General features: G+C 42.5%; 1 protein-coding gene across 1 annotated transcript in view; it reads right to left on the reverse strand.

The window, feature by feature from the left end:
- Nucleotides 1-258: 258 nt before the first annotated feature.
- Nucleotides 259-18,044, reverse strand: part of rnd2 (Rho family GTPase 2) — a 26,685-nt gene continuing 8,899 nt past the window's right edge. The window contains exons 3-5 of the mRNA XM_032537894.1: nucleotides 6,567-6,676; nucleotides 3,877-4,011; nucleotides 259-1,308 (exon numbers count right to left, since the gene is read on the reverse strand). Of these exons, the coding sequence (XP_032393785.1) occupies nucleotides 1,039-1,308; nucleotides 3,877-4,011; nucleotides 6,567-6,676 (515 nt within the window). The 3' untranslated portion in view covers nucleotides 259-1,038. The remainder of the gene's footprint in view (nucleotides 1,309-3,876; nucleotides 4,012-6,566; nucleotides 6,677-18,044) is intronic.

The raw sequence follows: 18,044 nt of genomic DNA on the forward strand, positions 1-18,044 counted from the left end.
ATTTGGCTTTTGAAGGCTGGTAGAAGAATGCACACGGATGGGAAGTTGTAGAGTAAAGATTGAGGATTATGAATGATTGTTCCTTCTAAGCACAATGAGACAGTTGGTTATAGTCTGTAATAATTGCATGATTTACATCTGATGCCATGTAATGAAAAAAAGGAAATGCGCTTTAGTCAGAAATTGTCCTTTCTTTCCCTCTATAGTCAATCTGTTGCTTTTATTTTAGACTTTAGTGAAAGGAAAACAAAAAAGCCCTAACGTTTTACCACTTTATTTTCCACAAAGAAACATCTTTAAAATAGAATATATTTTATCATTAACATTAACTTCAGTGAATGAAATCTGACACAGTTGGAGTTGATAACAAAAATTGTGTTAAATGTGGCAAAATAAATTCAGATATGTTGTGACTTCTAAAATGCACTTGTGGTAGTAATGCTCTCACACCCCACCTTTAATATTTCAGTGTTGCAAAATCTTTTTTCCAGCTCCTAATGTTTGGTTTGAGCCATCATTCTTCTAGTCACTAGAATCCCTTTTCGGCATTACTGTACATTTCCTCTCAAATATGGCAGCAGGCACAAACTTCAGACAGTGCAGCTAGTTACAATTAGTCCTCGTGTTCGCTGAGCAACACGGTCTGTGAAAACAAGCTTCCTTCCCAGACTTCCTGCTTCAACATGTCTTCCTCACACGCTCTTCACCCTCCTCACTGTTGCTTCGTACTGGTGCCTTCCTCCTATTAGAGCGGTTTCAGGAAATTAATTCCTCTTTAATACTGGGACTAGACTGCATTTCCACTATCACAGCTTCCTCGTGTCCTGAGGCTTAGTCCAATTTGTCATCATTTCAAAAACAACACAAATACTGCATGTAAACAGCTTAGAAAATATGCACACACGCAACAAAAAAAAAAAAAATCCTAAGCATTTCTTTCCACAAAAATTAAAATACGAGCAAAAAAACAATAAATAGACTTCCTCTGTTATATATTTCTGTGTTTATGTATGTACATATATTTATAGTGATGGGTCTCTACATGAGCACACAGCTCTTAGCCCGGTCCTTCCTCATGGCCGGGGCCTCGTCCATTTGCTCAGTCCGGCCCGGCAGGGGGGGGAGGGGCAGCTGTGACACTCGCTTCAGGCCTCTGCGGGAGCTGCTGCGTTTAAGCTGTGGCTTGTGGGGCCGCCGCACCGACGCCACCGTGGTGACGTGGAACACGTCCCGGACGCTGTTCTCCGAAACTTTGGAGGTGCACTCGACGTAGGCCACCGCCCCCATCTGTCGAGCTATCGTGCTGCCCTGGAACACGGACACAGGCAAAGCAAGAGACTATCAGCAAGCAAAAAAACTTAATTTATGTTTTTTTAAGACCTTACGGGACACATAAAAGGGGAGACTATGTGTAACATTTTATCTGCAGTGCCACAGAAAATATCAGCTTGTAGAATTTTTATCTTCACAATACATTTCTGTTGCGGCTTTTCTCCTTTCAATGGTTGTCTATTCTGCCTCTTTTCTAATAGAACTCCTGACCGTGACACAACAATGTCTTCTCTCTTTTTTCCTTTTAGAGGTTGTGCTAAAAAGGGCTGGGCCATATGGAGAAAATCAAATATCAAGATATTTTTGACCAAATACCTCAATATCGATACCACAACGGTATTGTAGAGTTGGCTATTGGGGCTTTCACAAAATATTTACACAATGAGATTTTTGAAAGATTAATCATCAGTCAAGTGGACATAATGTCTAAGTGGGTATAGGCAAATAATACAACATTCTGGTAAGTTCCGAAAATGACATCACTTTACTGTAATGCAACTTATGCCATATTACGATATCCAAAATCTAAGATGATATCTAATCTCATATCACGACATTGATATAATATTGATATATATTGCCCAGCTCTAGTGCTAGCCAAGAGTTTACCCATCATCAAGGTGCTGTGTGAGCGCTTCACAAAGGAAAATAAATTTTACAACATGCACTCCATCTGTCATTGTACCTTGGCATAAGCAGGCGCTGCGTCTCAACAGTTAAAGAATAAATGTCCTCGAAAGGCAGGCAGCAGATACGAGACAAAGATTTCGATCCAAACCGTAGAAGGAATGTCAATGATCTAAACATATCAGGAGACAAATGAAGCTCCTCTATCTGAGTCATGAATAATGTAGATGCTCTGACTCTGTGTCTGGTCTGTGGTGAGAGAGTGGGAAGAGAGCCCACTGGGCCGGTGTTGACATGGTCAATGCAGCTATTTAGAGAGAAGAGACTAAACTCTCAGAGCTCCTCCGGCACTAGAGCTCACCCCTGAGTAATGTTACAATATACCCAGTTAATTTAGACTGTAAATTGTTTGCTCGCGATCAAATCAGAGACAAATTTAATTTTAGAGTCCCTTGGCCTTTCTCTTCGCTGCAGTACAGCCTCGCTCTTGTTACATGATCAAGACTTTAAACCCACATTCACGTAGGATTAAGACATGCAAAAGTTGTAACAGATGAGACACGACTGCGTTTCCCATGACCCTAAAATCGCAAGCTCTCCAACACAGAGTGCTTTTCATCCTTACTGGACTTGGTTTGATTTGTGTCGCAGTTGTGCACTGAGCTGCATATAAGAAGCAATAAAGTCCTCATTAGGTGGAACAGCAGATTTAGATTCAGGGGCGGTGGCGACTGAAGGGAGCCAAGATAGAGATTGTTGTGACAAGCGGAAAAACTCAATCGGACCTTGGGCAGATTAATGTGAGGAGTTCACCCAGTGGTCACTTTCACTGGTGACTTCTCAGCTGTGTTGGAATTCAACTCAAGATCACCAACAAGATAACAACACACGCTATTGGATTAGATTAGCACCAAAATGTTTATTGTGCACAGCTTTGGCATCTGCTGTGTGACACATTTACTGGGCATGTAAGAGGGACGGACAGTAGTGGGCTCAGATAAAAATAGTGACTGAGAATAAGCAAAACAATAGCTCAATCAATAATGTACGCCTGGCCACAAATGGTCCCCAGCTATTTTACATTAGCTCTATGGTTTGCCACTCAATCTTTTGTTTGTATCTTATTTACATGAATTGTCTGTTGTTTTCCGTTGGTGATTTTGTTTGGAGGCTGCATGTTTTTTAGCCTCCGGCGAGCTCTTAGACAGCAGTAGAAAAAAGCCTCCTTTGTTCTGAGGGCTTTTGTGTGGTGGTGAAAAAGGCCCTCCACTTTTTGTATGTCCAACACAGGAGAGCACAAAATGAACACGCTGAAAGCTGATTAAAATTCACAGATTTACAGAACAGTTTATCATCCCCTCCCGCTTCTCCCCATCTCCTTGGCTTAGAGGTCACGGTGGCCTGTGATAAAAGGACTCACTCATTTATCAATGTCTTTTTTCTATTCGTCCTGCAGTTTGCAAATTCCCTAAATCTGCATGAATATTTCATTTGAGGGAAAAATGTGTCCCTAGACATAAACCCCACTAACCACTCGTGCCTCTTCCACAGCCCTTGCCATAAGCAACCTTACAGCGCTTGTCAGCAAATTTCGGTCAAACTGCCAACCCCAGCAACCTGTCCCCGAGGGGTTTTCACACAGCTCTTATTCTGCGGTGGTTGATTGTGTAGCGTGAGCCCCCTTTCACAGTCCTGTCCTGTGTGACTTCACCAGAGAGGCAATGCCACTGCTGATCCAAGATGGAAAAATTTTATTTAATCGCAAGATTGCTTTCTAATTTCTTTTCCTGCATCCGTTGTTGTTTTTAAGTCTGTATTTTGTTTTGTTTTTTCCTCTCCAGGGCACTTTCCAAGTCCCTCACTCATTACTCACCCCACCCCTTTCTCCTCACATATTCATCATCTGCTTTTTCTCACCTGCTCGTGGGTGACAGGGATGAGGCGCTGCTTGGAGAGCTCCCTCAGGGTGCTGACGTCTGTCCTCATGTCCAGTTTACAGCCCACCAGCACCACTTTGGCGTTGGGACAAAACTCCTGCGTCTCCCCTTGCCACTGTTGAGACATGAACCAACAGAGAGACAGAGAATTATATCACTGATTGTGCCAAATATGAGAGTAGAGCCTCCTGAACGGACTGGTGAGTCACTGAGATACAGTGCTGACCTTTGGCTTCTCTGACACTGCATACCTGAGCTTGAGGGAGATGAGTGCTGTCCTGATAAAAGATAGTTTGTTCAAGCTAAAGAGACAAAGGGAAATTACAATGTCTTTTAAATCTAATATGGCTGAACAATATGGGGGAAAAAAATCTATTTTCCTGCCAGATTTGATTCGCGATTATTATTTTTTTAGCTACATATTGCACCTTCTACGATCATGTTAAATAAAGTAATACAAAATAAATGAAAGATCCACTGAAAATCTGTGATATGTAACCTTATTCCAGCATTTATCTCGTGAAAAAACTGAACTTGATCGTTCAGCCCTAGAATCTACTGATATCAGCATTTCGGAGATTAAATAAGAGGTGAATTCCTCAATATTTTGGAATATAAACTACTTCTCAACCAAGGGAAAGCAAAACAACATTTTTGAAATGTATATTAGTTGTTTAAGAGGCAACAATAGTGGAGAATTTACTTTGTTTCTCTATAGGGTTGTAAATTGAATATGTTTGGACAAAACTAATCATCTTTGTCTATGGGAAATTGTGAATCTATCATTTTTTTATACTACACAACAAATTATTGAATTAATAAAAAAGATAATGGATGGATTTATGAAAGGAAATGGTTTGTTGGAGCCCTAAAGAAGCATACATTCACCTATGTATTGTACCAGCAGGGCTTCAACTAACAGCTCTTTTTTATTACTGATTATTCTGACAAATATTCTCTTGATGATTCAGTTCATTCTTTTCATCAATACACTGTCAGAATGGAGTACAAAATGCACATCATCATTTCTTGAACCACAAGGTGACATCTCCACATTGCCTGTTTTGTCTGACCTTTCCGAGTACATAAGACAAAGAAAAACAACAAATCCTCACAACTGCGAAGCTAGAAGAAGAGCATGTTTTGAGCAATTTTCTGACAAACAAGTCAATTAATCTGCTAATCATTTCCGCTGTACGTAAAAGCAATGCTAATAAAGGCACGTCCCATTTTTCCATATTCCCATGCATCGTTTCACTGTCAAATTAAAATGTCACTACGCTACACTACAGTAGTTTAAGAACCACGTAAAAAATACGACATCCTTTTTCATGCCATCTTGGTTCTGGTTTCTGCAATACCTGACCTGTGTTCATCTCTCAGCCTTCTAAAATCACTCTGAGCTTAAATATCACTTCTGAAACTGAACCAACACCGTCTCTCCTCCCTGCGACACAAATACACGACAGCAGCCGACAGCCCTGAAATATTCCTCATGCCGTGTGCAGAATGTCAGTGTCCATTCATCCTTCACGTTGAAAACGACCTTCGACCTTTCAAGCCCACCCCTATTCTGCCAATAACAACCAATCAAAAGCTTTGATTCTTTAGCCCTCTCGCCTCCCCCAGCTGTCTTCCAGAAACTTTGGTGACCTGCTTGTTCTTAGAGGTTAAGAGTCTAATTTGGGATGGTGATTGTGCAACAGGTTTTCCGCGTGGCCCTGAGTTTCGGATATTACCAGGGTGACAGCTAGGGGTCAGGGGTCATGGCAACCCCCTGCCAAGGTATTCATGGGAAAACCAAAAGCTTGACGGCAGCTCTGCTTCCCCCTGTTGACAGAGAGCACTGAGGCTTGGGAGCTGTTTGTGAGTTTAAAAAGGTGTCTTGGGTTAAATCTACACAGTCTGCAGGGGCATTTTAGCAGCTCCCCTCAGACCACTAAACACGTCAACAGGCCAGCCGTGGGAACTATCTTTGCGCCACAAGCAGTGCAGTTCAAAGGGAAACTCACACATGGCTTCAAGATGAGAGACCACTTAAAAGCACAGGCCAATTTTACATGACACGCAAATAAACCTATTAACTTTGGTGTCTTTACATATACAATAGGTATTCCCACCGGCTGTAAAAACACGTCTATGACCACAACCCCGCAATCAGCAGCAAGGCAATCTTAACTCCAGTATCACAACATCTGAACCATAGGCCACATTACAAATGTTAAGTGCCACCATCTGGCTAACTGTTCTGCATAAAACTCAGGTTTTAAATTTTAAATGCCTACAGAAGGGTGATTTTAGTACTGAGGCTCTACAACAGCTCCTCTTTGATATGGCTAATATGCGTATGTGATATTCCACTCAAACCCACCCGGGTGCAAAGCCTCTCCTCTCATTCTTCAATCTGACCTTTCATTTCTCAAAGGGACGGGGGGTCAAGTGTCCATGGATGTTTTGATGAGATAAAGGAAATGGAGGCTCTAACCTCTGTGCGGATTTGCTCTATTGTTGAGCCATGGAAACGTAAGCTGCTGGCACAGAAATCTCAATGGGTACTAAGATGCTGATCAAGAAAAACTGGATTTCTGGAGTCTCCACTGTCACAGCATATACTAAATGCTGACCCCATCGTGTTGAGAGGAGAAAATGAAATAAAAATAAAACACTGACCTTCTTTATGACACTGTCCAAAGTCTCTGGGCGGCTGATGTCAAAACAGACGAGAACCGCATCTGAGTCAGGATACGCCAGCGGCCTCACGTTGTCGTAATAAGAGGAACCTGTGGACACACAAAAACATATGGCATAAGGTCATGGTGTCTTCTGAGAAATTCCTGTGTGTACTCGTTTTTTAACCTGAATTTAACCCCATGAGGTTCATCATCCCAACCATATGGCTTATTCTGTCAATTAGAAACCTACTGCGCATCCATGGAAGGTGATCCAAAGGCCAATAATACATGGATAGCCCATTAAAGCAGAGGCTGTGACAGAAACTTGGACATGCAGCAGCTTGAATGCACTCTGCAGATGCAAATGAGTCTTGATCTTAACATCTATGAGTATCTTTGTCTCTTGGGCGTCCACACAGCTGTGGCCTCCCTTTATCACAGTGCTTCACGAGGAATGTCGAGGGGTTACTCAGAGAAGCGCACAACACACACACCAACAAAAGTGAATTATAGTGGGTTGAGGACCGGAGGACTTGTGCACACAATCCATAATCATCTTGAAACAACCGTGAATGCCAGCACAAAGGCCAAACTAAAGGTTGAACTCTTTAAGTCTCTCGACTCATCCCTCTTCCTGTCTCTCTTGCAAATGGTCCTTGTGTTAAAATCTTCAATTCCTTCTCTATATGAGATTCACATGCACTCACACGCTTCTCTGCACTCTTGCTTTTCATTTCTCTACCTTGATCAAATTTGAAGGCGCCGTGGTGCCTCTGTACTTTCACAAGCTGCTCGGTTACACGGGTCCTGCTCTCTTACAGCTCTCATTAGGAGGCTTGTAAAAATATCTGGGCTCTCTCTGGAATTGTGGCTGTGGGCAACCTCCCTCCTGCCTCTGCTAGGAGCTGGTACGGAGCTGAACTTTTACATTTAGCAACAGCATCCTGGTTGCATGAATTTAACATCATGAAAACTCACAAGTTCACAGACATATCGCTCCATTTTAAACTTACAACTGCTACAATGAATAAATCTGTGAATCACATATTGTAGATGAATGTTGCTCATTTTGGGATACAAAACGATTCACATATTACATTTAATCCCTAAAGGTCACACAAACTGATTATGATAATTAGAGATTGTCTTTATACTTGCTGTTAACGTGTTTCATACCAGACCAGACACAATGGGCAGTCAGCGGGTTAAAGAGCTGCGTGCCTTTGTCTGGCGGGGTAAATGGAGTCGGCACAATGGCGCTACAGCCTGTTTTAGCATCACTGTGTTCTCTTTGTTAATGATGGAATGACAAGAGCTGCACGCGGCCTGTAGCCCCAGTTATTCAGCTGGCTGTCCCATGGTGACCTGCTCCCTCCCCACTGAGAACAATGCAACAGCCTGCACATTAAAGATTAATGCTTTTGGATCCTCCAAATGAGAGGAACAGTTTTGTTTGCATTCTGCTTTTTCTCCAAAATGCAACAAATGTTCTGAAGACTTTTGTAAGAAAATGTGTTGAAACATGCGCTGTTTATGTCATCTTGCGGGCTTCTTCTCTCCTGTTATTGTGGCATACCACACACGCATTAAGGCCCTCTGAAGTCAGCACAGACATGTAGCCATATAACCTTGCTCATGGCGTGTATATCATGGATGTATTAAGAATACTGGATACTGTGTTCCAAAATGGTGCCCTGTTCATTCAAATGAAACTTGCTTATTCCATTTGTAAAGGTTCTTCTTCATTATTGGGCATTATAGAGCATGTGCATAAGAGGCCTCCTCTGGCTGACTCTCTGCACAAATGAAGGGCAGTAAAATATACTGACACTAGTCTCGTTCAAGATGAACCGTGAAACGGTGAAGTCGGACAGTTTACAGACGTTTCCATCCACGTTCACATCCTGTTAGGTCCGATTTAATAAAATGTTATCGGACCCATGTGTCAGCTGGTACCCAGTCGCCAGTTGTTTTAATTAAGACAGAGTAGCTGTCTACATGCGATCTGTTGCTGATGTTAATAACCGACAGACTGTAGATCTTTCATGTAGATGATAATCAGAACAGATTTAGTTTCTTTAATGTATGAACATAACTATCACCCACACATGTTCATAACCCTTTAAATCAAACAAATAGGAATTCAAGTCTCTCCAATTTAAAAAATAATAAAAGTTTATTAGTCGATTTTGAACCAATCAGCTGTTAGATCAGCTGAGAGGCAGGCGTTTCCCAGCATACCTCTGGGTCTTGCAGTTGGTGAAAAGCAACTGCGCCGCCTGCGTCTCAAACCTGCGTCTCAAACCTGCGTCTCAAACCTGCGGCTGCCTTGATCTCGTGAGGTTACCGTTTCCAACGTGTGCATGACATCAAAGCAAGTCAGGATAAAGTCGGACACAAATTTAACCGGCATACATTGGGTCGTGATCGCCGGTGATTGATTCTGGGCAGACCTGTCTCATCTCAAACGAGTCTAGTGATACAGAAACATTTCAATTTTTATTGGCCGTAATGGATTAAATTGTGGCGACACATTGTGAACATACAATTAATTCATTATTTTAACAGCAGTTCCTTTTGTAATGATTGGTTAGGGTAACGTGTGTCTGATTCGCAATGTCAACTCTTACAACCATGGCAAAATTGCTGCACAGCCTGTCCCCGTCCCTGGGGGGTTTGGGGCATGTGAATCAGTGTGCAAACAATACAGGGACCCCAGCACCTCTAGTGGTGAAAAATCCCAAAAGGCGATGCATTTAAATGCAGCAAAAGCCTAAAGGCAGTTTTGCTAAATTTTTTATACAAACATTTTTGACAGTCGTGTTTGTCCACCTTTAAACAATGTGTACTGTAATATAATGTAATATAGAATAAAGAAAATGAAATATCAATCATTTCAGCTTATACCTGACAGGACATTATCTGGAATTTGCAGTCCCCTCCTCGTCTTAACACAAGATTGTGACTGTTTTGTATTGCTGAGAGAGCAACACACACACACACACACACACACACACAAAAAGCCCAATCACATGGCTACCAAGTCCTACAGTCAGCAAAGCACACATTGTACAACAGCGAGTACTGATTGGTAGTGGTCACACATGAAGTGCTGTAGCTGCTGAAGTTGGTCTTTAGTATGTATCACAGTGCACCAGACCTGCACTGAGGTTAGAGCTGAAGAAGAAAAGAGACGGAGCATGTGGGGGTGGAGAGGGGACAGAAAAGATTTAATGACTTTGACGCTGGGGCGAGGGCAAGGTGCAGAAGCATGAGATGATGAGAGAAGCAACCGGGGAATTAAAGCAGAATCCAGATGAAAGGGAAAGTTGAGACAATGGTATTTGTTTGACTTAAGATGTAATTAGAGGCTGGGAAAACCCGTTGGGATCAATTTGTCAATACAAAAGTTTAAAATGATTGGCAGGTCACGGTCATGACAGTTGTAGCGCTCTTCTGCCTTGAGCGACAGGGAAGCTACCTCAGCACTTTTGCAAAGTCAGAAAAAAAGTCCTCTGAGGGAGAGGAGAAGAGATGAAGTGCTGTGTTTAAAACAAGCAGAGCAGGCACAAATAAAAGCCAATCACTATAACGATCAAGAACACAAGGAGGAGGAGGAAAAAAAACAGTTTCCTGCTGATTGTAAAATATATCATCTCCTCTGCCTGATATGCACTTGTCCCACATCCAGCAAAAAGAGAAGAACAGAGATAAAAGAGGATGTGGCTGTGGAGGAAAGGGGGTTGGGGAGGGAGAGGGGGGGCGTGTGTGTTTGGGTAGGTAATGAAAGCCCTGGACTCGGCAGGACAGATCAAATAAAGAGGTATGAAAGCGCTGGGTTGGCTAGTGGTGGAGCTGGCCTGTGCCCATTCACTGTGAGATGGAACAAAAGGTCAATTGAATTTCAGACAGAGCAGGATGAGATGGATGGAGCAGGGGGGTGAGGGAGGGGACAGCCTGGCGGGAACCACTAAAAACCATCACACCTGGCAAGGAGTGGGACCCTGCCATGTCGTGCCAAGGACAGGAATTAAACACCCCTCACAAAACCTCCTTGAGCATTAGCATTAGCCTGATTTAGCACCGGCGATCTCTCACAGTGGAAAGTGGATTTCTGTCTTTATTTCCACATGGTTACTTAGCGCTAAGCCACGCCGCAGCGCCACGCAGGAGGCTCTGCCGAGCAGAGGTGACAGAGGTGGGAGGAAAGTGTTCCTCACCAGTCGTCAGTCATCAAAGGCCAGAAATATCCCAGAGGATGTTAAGGCAGACAGAAACTTAGTGGAGCGCCTATGTACAGTGATAAGGCTCAAGGGTTTGTGGTATGACTTCATTTATGCCTCCTGTCCCCTGACACAACAACTCCCCCGTAGGGACAATCTGTCTGAAACATGACAGCTCTCTATTTGCTCATTCAAACCGTCCTCTGTGCGAATTTCCATTTTATGAAGACAAGCAATGAAATAAACTTAACAATAAAACACAAATGATGCAGTTTGACGGAGAAGATTCTTTTCAGGAAACCTGCAGACTTAAGTGTGCTTCGACAACAACAAAGACTTCCAGTCTTCAGTGCATTAATTCGTACCACAGCTCGGATTTTTCTCCGTCTCTCTTAGTTTGTTGCATGCTCATTTCAGACACAGCTAAAAAGCAAACCATTATGAATGAGGGGAAAAGAAAAGTCTTTGCCTCGAGGCTCTCTGATGTGTTCCTACCCATATGGCAGGGAGTCAACAGCAACTAACAGCCTCATTAGGCCACATAGAAAAACACCCATGCATTCACACATACAAAGGCAGGGCATAGGGGAACAAACACCCTCTCAAATGTTCCTAAATAAATGAAAACAGTTTGTGTGATTGAGTTCTAAGCAGCGTTAGAAACACAACACATTCAGCGCCACATATACTTTTCTTCTTCTCCCGCAGCTGTTTTCCTCTTGAAATTCACCTTCAAAGCAAAGGCAAAACATTTCAAGTTGGGGTGGCCAAGTATCGTAGCAACCTGGAGGGATGCATATGGCTTCATTGTGAGGACCTGAAAGAAAGTACGAAGGAAGAGAGTAGGAGAACGAGACGATCGCAGAGGCTAATGACTCTGGTGCATTGACTATTAGAGGTGACCAAAAGGAGGAGAAGAAGAGGGTTGGTGCTCCATCCTTTTTAAGAGGTGGAGCAGACTTTTCATTGCTGAAGGTCTGTGTTGTGAGCTGCTATGGCTTCTCCTCAATGAGGGTTCTTACTCACACAGAGATAAATAGAGACTGCTGCCAAGACACTCTTCGAGAGGAGGTGGAGTTACTTTGACCCAGCGCGTGTAGTTTATGTGAATATAAGGCTGCAGTGCACTTTCTTTTACAGTCTTATTCAATACAGTCTACTGCACATGGAGCCACTGACCTTACTAAGGCAAACAAAATCAACTGGACGAGGAAAAAAAAAACTACCTTGAAGATTGGCACAGAACTAGTGCTTCACGTTTAAGAAGGGACTTAAAAGTAAACTCTAAATTTCTGTTGGTTACATTAGTGGCGGATTTTTAAATGCAAGTTCTGCCTTTTCAGAGTTTTGGACATCATTATCATACTGTTCCAGGCAACCCTTGGTTTCCATTCATCTGCGCATCATAGAAAAAACAATTAGAAGATACTTGAAACGTGTATGAGTTGTGTAATCCATCACAGTAAGGATAAAGTCAGCATTCATTTTGGTCAGTGTCACTGCTAAGCAATGCAGTTTGACTGCAGATTGATGTACTTATTGACTTCATTGGATTATTGATTTTAGAATTCCAATCTCCTATTGAGATCCACACTTGGTATTTCTTCTGAGTGAAATCTGTTTCCAATGTTCTTCATGGTATATAATAGCACAGCAAAAATTGCCTGTATACTGCAATTAAACTTTCAAATACCAATAATATAAGGTTTATATGCCTGAAATATGTAACCTTTGAGTGTAATAATGCAATTTTCAGATTACACTGCATGAAATGTTGGCAGCATTTTGTGCTATATGTGGAAGCAACAGAAACACCACTACAGTATGTACCATGGCGTTAAATGTGGAGCTTTAGGCAGTGAATCTGTGGGCGCAAAATCAACTCAATCCAGTGAAACAAACCATTAAAAAGCCTGCAAGGAAGCAACCTCAGCTGGCCTGCACTATAGACAGTGGCTTTATATGTTGGTTTCCTCATGCAGTTTGACATATGGGCTATACAAGTGTATATACCATATACTCACACATATACACACACACACACACACATACACACACACACTAAGCTGTTGATCTGTAAAAGAGATGACTGTGTCAAGTTTTCAAAGGCATTAGCACACAGCCGGGACAGTGGAGGTGACACTGGGTTAAATGGCCATTAACCTTCCATGTCTGCAGCCCTCACATACGGGATATTGATCAAAGCTCCCTGCACTTTCCCTGTGGAGAAAGTGCAGCCTTTGAAAGGCGTCGAGCACCTTCCACGGATCTGCTCTGAGCTCTGCTGCTGAGGAGTTAATGCCCGTGTCTGTCGACCAAACGCAGGTTGAAAAGCGGGGCCAGCCACAGCGCTGACAGCCAAGGCAAGGGGACAGAGCAGCATTACTGTCTGTCTCCTGCTCGCCCCAGGGGTATGGAGATGGAGTAGTGTGTCCGCTTTCAGTTCCTCCTCCTCGCCCCCAGCCATTCTTTTATAATCACAGACACACACTCTCATTCCGCTGGAGAAATAGCTTTGCATTTCATCTCCTGTTGTTTGATCTCTGTGTCTTGTCTAGGGCTCTGGTTCATGCTGTGCTTTGCTTTTAAAGATGACTAGGCTTCTTTTGTTTCTGACTTCTTCTGTCAAAATATATATTTTCTGCCTCGCTTAAAAACAATGTCTCTACTTGGATTTTTCCCTTAAAACCTTTAGAGACATGACTTTAGATTTGGTGTGGCACTTCATGTTGGTGCACCTCACAGTGACTTGGGGTGGGGGGGGGGGAAATCGATACAGCATAGTATCGCAATATTTTCAGTGGCAATACTGTATTGATACACAGGCGCCAAGTATGGATCTTTTATTATACATGTGTTGGTCAGTTTGTCTGCTTGACAATCCCATTTTGCAGCAATAAAATTGAAGTGAGATGAACAAATATATGTTTTTAGTTAAAACAGATGTTGAAAAAAATTTCCTTTTAGGGACATCATTTGAAATTGAGAAAAATTAGAAGTTGGAAAAAAAGTTATAAATTGCAATATATTGCAGAATGTTGCAATGTGTTTAAAATCCCAATAATATCGTATGGGGAGGCGTCTGGTGATTCCCACCCCTAACAGTGACACTCTTAATCCCTTGAAGATGTTCATGTGTTTAGATGTTACAATAGAAACACTATCCAGATTTTGTTTGTGTGAGGAAGTCAAGTAGCTGTGAACTACTGTTGGCTGTCACAGGGAGCCCACACAGTACTACGTTTCCTCAAGGTCTGCGCCTCTCACGCCAGAAACGTTGACTAGTGAAAGCACATCAGATGCTGACTTTAAGATTAATTATTATTTGCACAACCTAACCATAACCCTTTTATTGCTGTTGGACCCCGCCTGGTTTCCAATATGCCCAACAAAGACTCCAAGTCTTTCTGCTTTTATGTTTTTGTCTGGTTGCTCAACTCGAACACGTAAAAGCAGACGATTTTAGCGAGTGAAGAGATATTTTTTTAAAGAAAGAAAGCTAGCTTGAATGTCCAGTTTTACTCCTTAAAGGCTGATCAGATCTGCCTCCCTGGAGGAGCCACACTGAGACATCCAGATTATGGGGGCCTGGGTCACCATTATTAACAGCATACCCCAAAAACAATGCATTCAAACATTAACACTCTTACACAGGGATATTTTTGTGATTAAAATGAAGCACAATAGTTGGCTTTAATTGCTGCAGTGTGCAAGGTTTGTCCAAAAAAACTCAGTTGCTTGACAGGTCAACAGTGTCATGTTGGTAGTTGTGTAATTCTGACGTTTACCTACATAACCACATGCCTAAACATATAGGATTATCGCAGCTTCCAAATGATTTGGATGGAATAAGGTAATGCTCAGATTGACCTTAGCACTGCGTGAAAAGAGCCGCAACCCTCTAATTCATTTTAATCAGACCACCGGGCAGATGCAGAAGGCACTGGCAAAAAAGTTGAACCTGGCTTGAATGTTTCCACAACACAATGCAGCCTCATCCGGCAAAGCACTGTGTTGGACAACTGCGTGCAAGGAAGCACACATGCATGATAGAGAACGCACACACCGCCACATCTTCCACCATGTCATTATCTACCACCGTGTGGTGCCAAAATAAAGAATTTTTAATCAAGCCTCAATTAACCAAAGTTTAAAACTGATACATGTGACAATGTTTATCTAAAAGTGTAATAAGTGGTTCTCTGAGCCTGCAGCTTATTAACAGCACCTACTTGTGGAAAGGATACCAATAATCGAAAATACCTCAAGCTGCGTGGAGTATTGTATTTGTTTCATTTTAACAGTCTTTGACATCATGCAATAATGTCTGGAATTTACTGCCTACGTTAGACACCCACTCTCTTTGAACCAACTATTGGTGCTTGCATTGGTACAATGAAATGTGCACTGAAAAGCTCCAACCCCCCCCCCCCCCCCCCCCCCCCCCCCCTACACACACACACAACACACACACACACACGCACACACTACAGTATTGAAATCCATCGCTTTCTGTTCTTTTTCACCTGTAGTACAACAGAGATCACATCCTTTATTTCCACTCCTACATATCTTTCACTCTCACGATTTTCATTTAAACTTGTAATAACACTGACTGCAGCTTCTCTGTCCACAGCTCTCTGTCTGATATGAAAGAAGAAGTGATAATATTTATTCAGATATACAGGCGCCACGAAAGGAAAAAACTTGTGAGTGGAAAAGGACATCCTCTGCTCCATCAACTCCACTTCCTCCAGTGCATAACCATCTAAACACATCCCTATCATGGTGCTATCTATCGCCCAGCCCACTCTGAAACCCCCCAGGGAGGCCACCAGGGAGACACGGCACTACTTCAAATGCAATTTTACTTCCACAATAACAGCAGTAGCAGCAAGAAAGAGAGCACATTGGATCTTGTTTATAAATAAATTCATCCATAAATGATGGCATCTGTCAAGTGTGTGTGAGCGGGGTTGCAGGTGGGGGGTGTAGGATGGAGGTGAAAGACACCCTTGCTGTATCCCCTTACGCTTGGATGGGTTGCTGATGGATGCTGAGAGGGTTTTGCTCCGTGGAGGTGGGGGAGGTCACTAGCACTAGCTTTGGGAGCAGCAGAACCAGTCTGTGGCTGTTTGAAGTGGGTTGATCAAAGCTCGCACTGGGTTCGGTAGACTCGGTAGAGTGAGTGGACCGGGAGAAAACACACAGAGACACAGTTCCCTGGGAGGGTTTCCTATCTGCCTGGATGACTGAGGCATTCCCTGCTGCTGCTGTTGCTGAATAGAAACAAATGCCTGGTTTAGTGCCAGAATGCATTTGTGTCTCTTCTCTTGTTAAAGTCAACACATGAACAATGCTGGGGTAACATAATGTGGTATCGTAGTCATGTTACTACACCGAGTAACAGAAGTGTGCTTTGGTGGGGATTACATTACAGTTACTGGCCTTCTGAAAATTGTGTTCTTTGTATTACACAATCTGAATCATGTAAGAACACGTAATTAAAATCTGCATAAATATCTTTTGAGAAAAAGATAACTGCAAACAAGCAATGTCCAAATAGAAGCAGACAGGTATACACACAAAATGAAGTGTTTTTAAATAGTCATTTATTAAAGAAGAAGAAGTTTGCTTCTCTTTGGATATCTGTTAGGAAAAATGATTTTGGCCTGGCTAGATGGCCCCCAAGAGCCTCGTTACTGAACGGACAGCTCCAGGTGCTGGATATCCTCGTGACTTTTACATGAAGATAAGAATATTACAGTAACATGTAAGCTGTGTCCAGGTCAGATCTGTCAAACACTTGAACTAAAAAATATGCCAGCATCAAACTAGTGGTTGTTAGTGTTTATTCCTTATAAAACAGAAAAATGAAGCTCCTAGTTTGTCCGGTCAAGTCCATGTGCCCTTGAAGTGACTACATTTAGGATCAATAACTTCCTACTGAGTCAATGGATTCCTTTGCATCGTGCCATAGATCATGTTACTTCAGGTCAATGAATACAGAGGTCGCACGATTAAAGCATGCTTCCTCCATCTCTGAATAGAATAGGCAAAAGCACTGCATTAAATCTCCAACAGGAATGTTTATATCGCCATATGTATCTGTTTGTTTTGCTTGTAACAAGAGTGCTGCAGTGGTCTAACAGTGTGACACAGTTGGCGGTTTTGTTTTTGCATCCCCGAGGATCCCAGTGGGTCAGGTCCCAAGGGGGCCACCAACAAACCTCACTCACAACATAAAGCCTCGTTGGGTGGGTGTGGGAAAAGCACAGATGCACACTTCTCCTTCTGTCCCCCTTTCTCAGTTTTCAATCTAGTAAACGCTCGCTGCTCTTATAACATGCTCTAATGGCAGCCCCCCCTTCACGCCCCCATTGCTTTTACTCGCTTCCACCCTTCACTCCCCCTATCACTTTGGCTATTGGGCAAAGCAGCTGCTGCACTTTCCAGCCTTGTTGTGTCCCGGGCTCCCACCCCAGCACACCTCATCTGCCCCCATTATGCCTCTGGTAAGCTGGGAAACAATAGCAGAGGTCACAGGGTCGGAGCTGTTGGAATTCCCAAACACAGACTTACTCAAGCGCGCGCACACACACACACACAAACACACACACATGTATACAAGCACTCACATGTATCCATTATAGATAATTTGTCTCTTTTATCTGTGACATCCATGTATCTTTCACTTTACAGTGTCATGTAAACATAAGAAATCAATATACAGTATCAGACAGTTCAAGTTACATTAGTTAAAGCTGCTATAATTTATATTTTTGTAATAACAATGGCAACTCCCCTCATTTGCCACAAGGGAGACATGGCACTACTTCAAATGCAGTTTCAGCTCATTGCTTAGCTGTCCGACCCACAGCTTTAGTGTTTTGGTTCACTCTCACAGCTCTCATAGCGTCCTTTTAAGATGCAGCCAGCTGTTTCAGCAAAATAAAACTTTAAAAATCCACTCTGCTCTAAATGCTCAGCACCAAACAGTAGGGAGTCACAGTCAGAGATTAGCGTGTGAACATGGTGAAGCATTTAGCAGCTAAAGAGACCGATATTTCCCTCAGGAGTTGGTAGAGACCAAAACTTTGCTAAAAAAAGTAAATACTGGACTTATATATTCTTCAAGTTACCACAAACACAACTCTAAATGATTGATAATGTTGCTATAAATTATATACATATATATATATATATTTATATATATAAATATATATAAAGCATTAGCTACTTGTCAACCAGCA

This window comes from Etheostoma spectabile, chromosome 15 (assembly GCF_008692095.1).
Source record: "Etheostoma spectabile isolate EspeVRDwgs_2016 chromosome 15, UIUC_Espe_1.0, whole genome shotgun sequence".
Taxonomy (NCBI): Eukaryota; Metazoa; Chordata; class Actinopteri; order Perciformes; family Percidae; genus Etheostoma; species Etheostoma spectabile.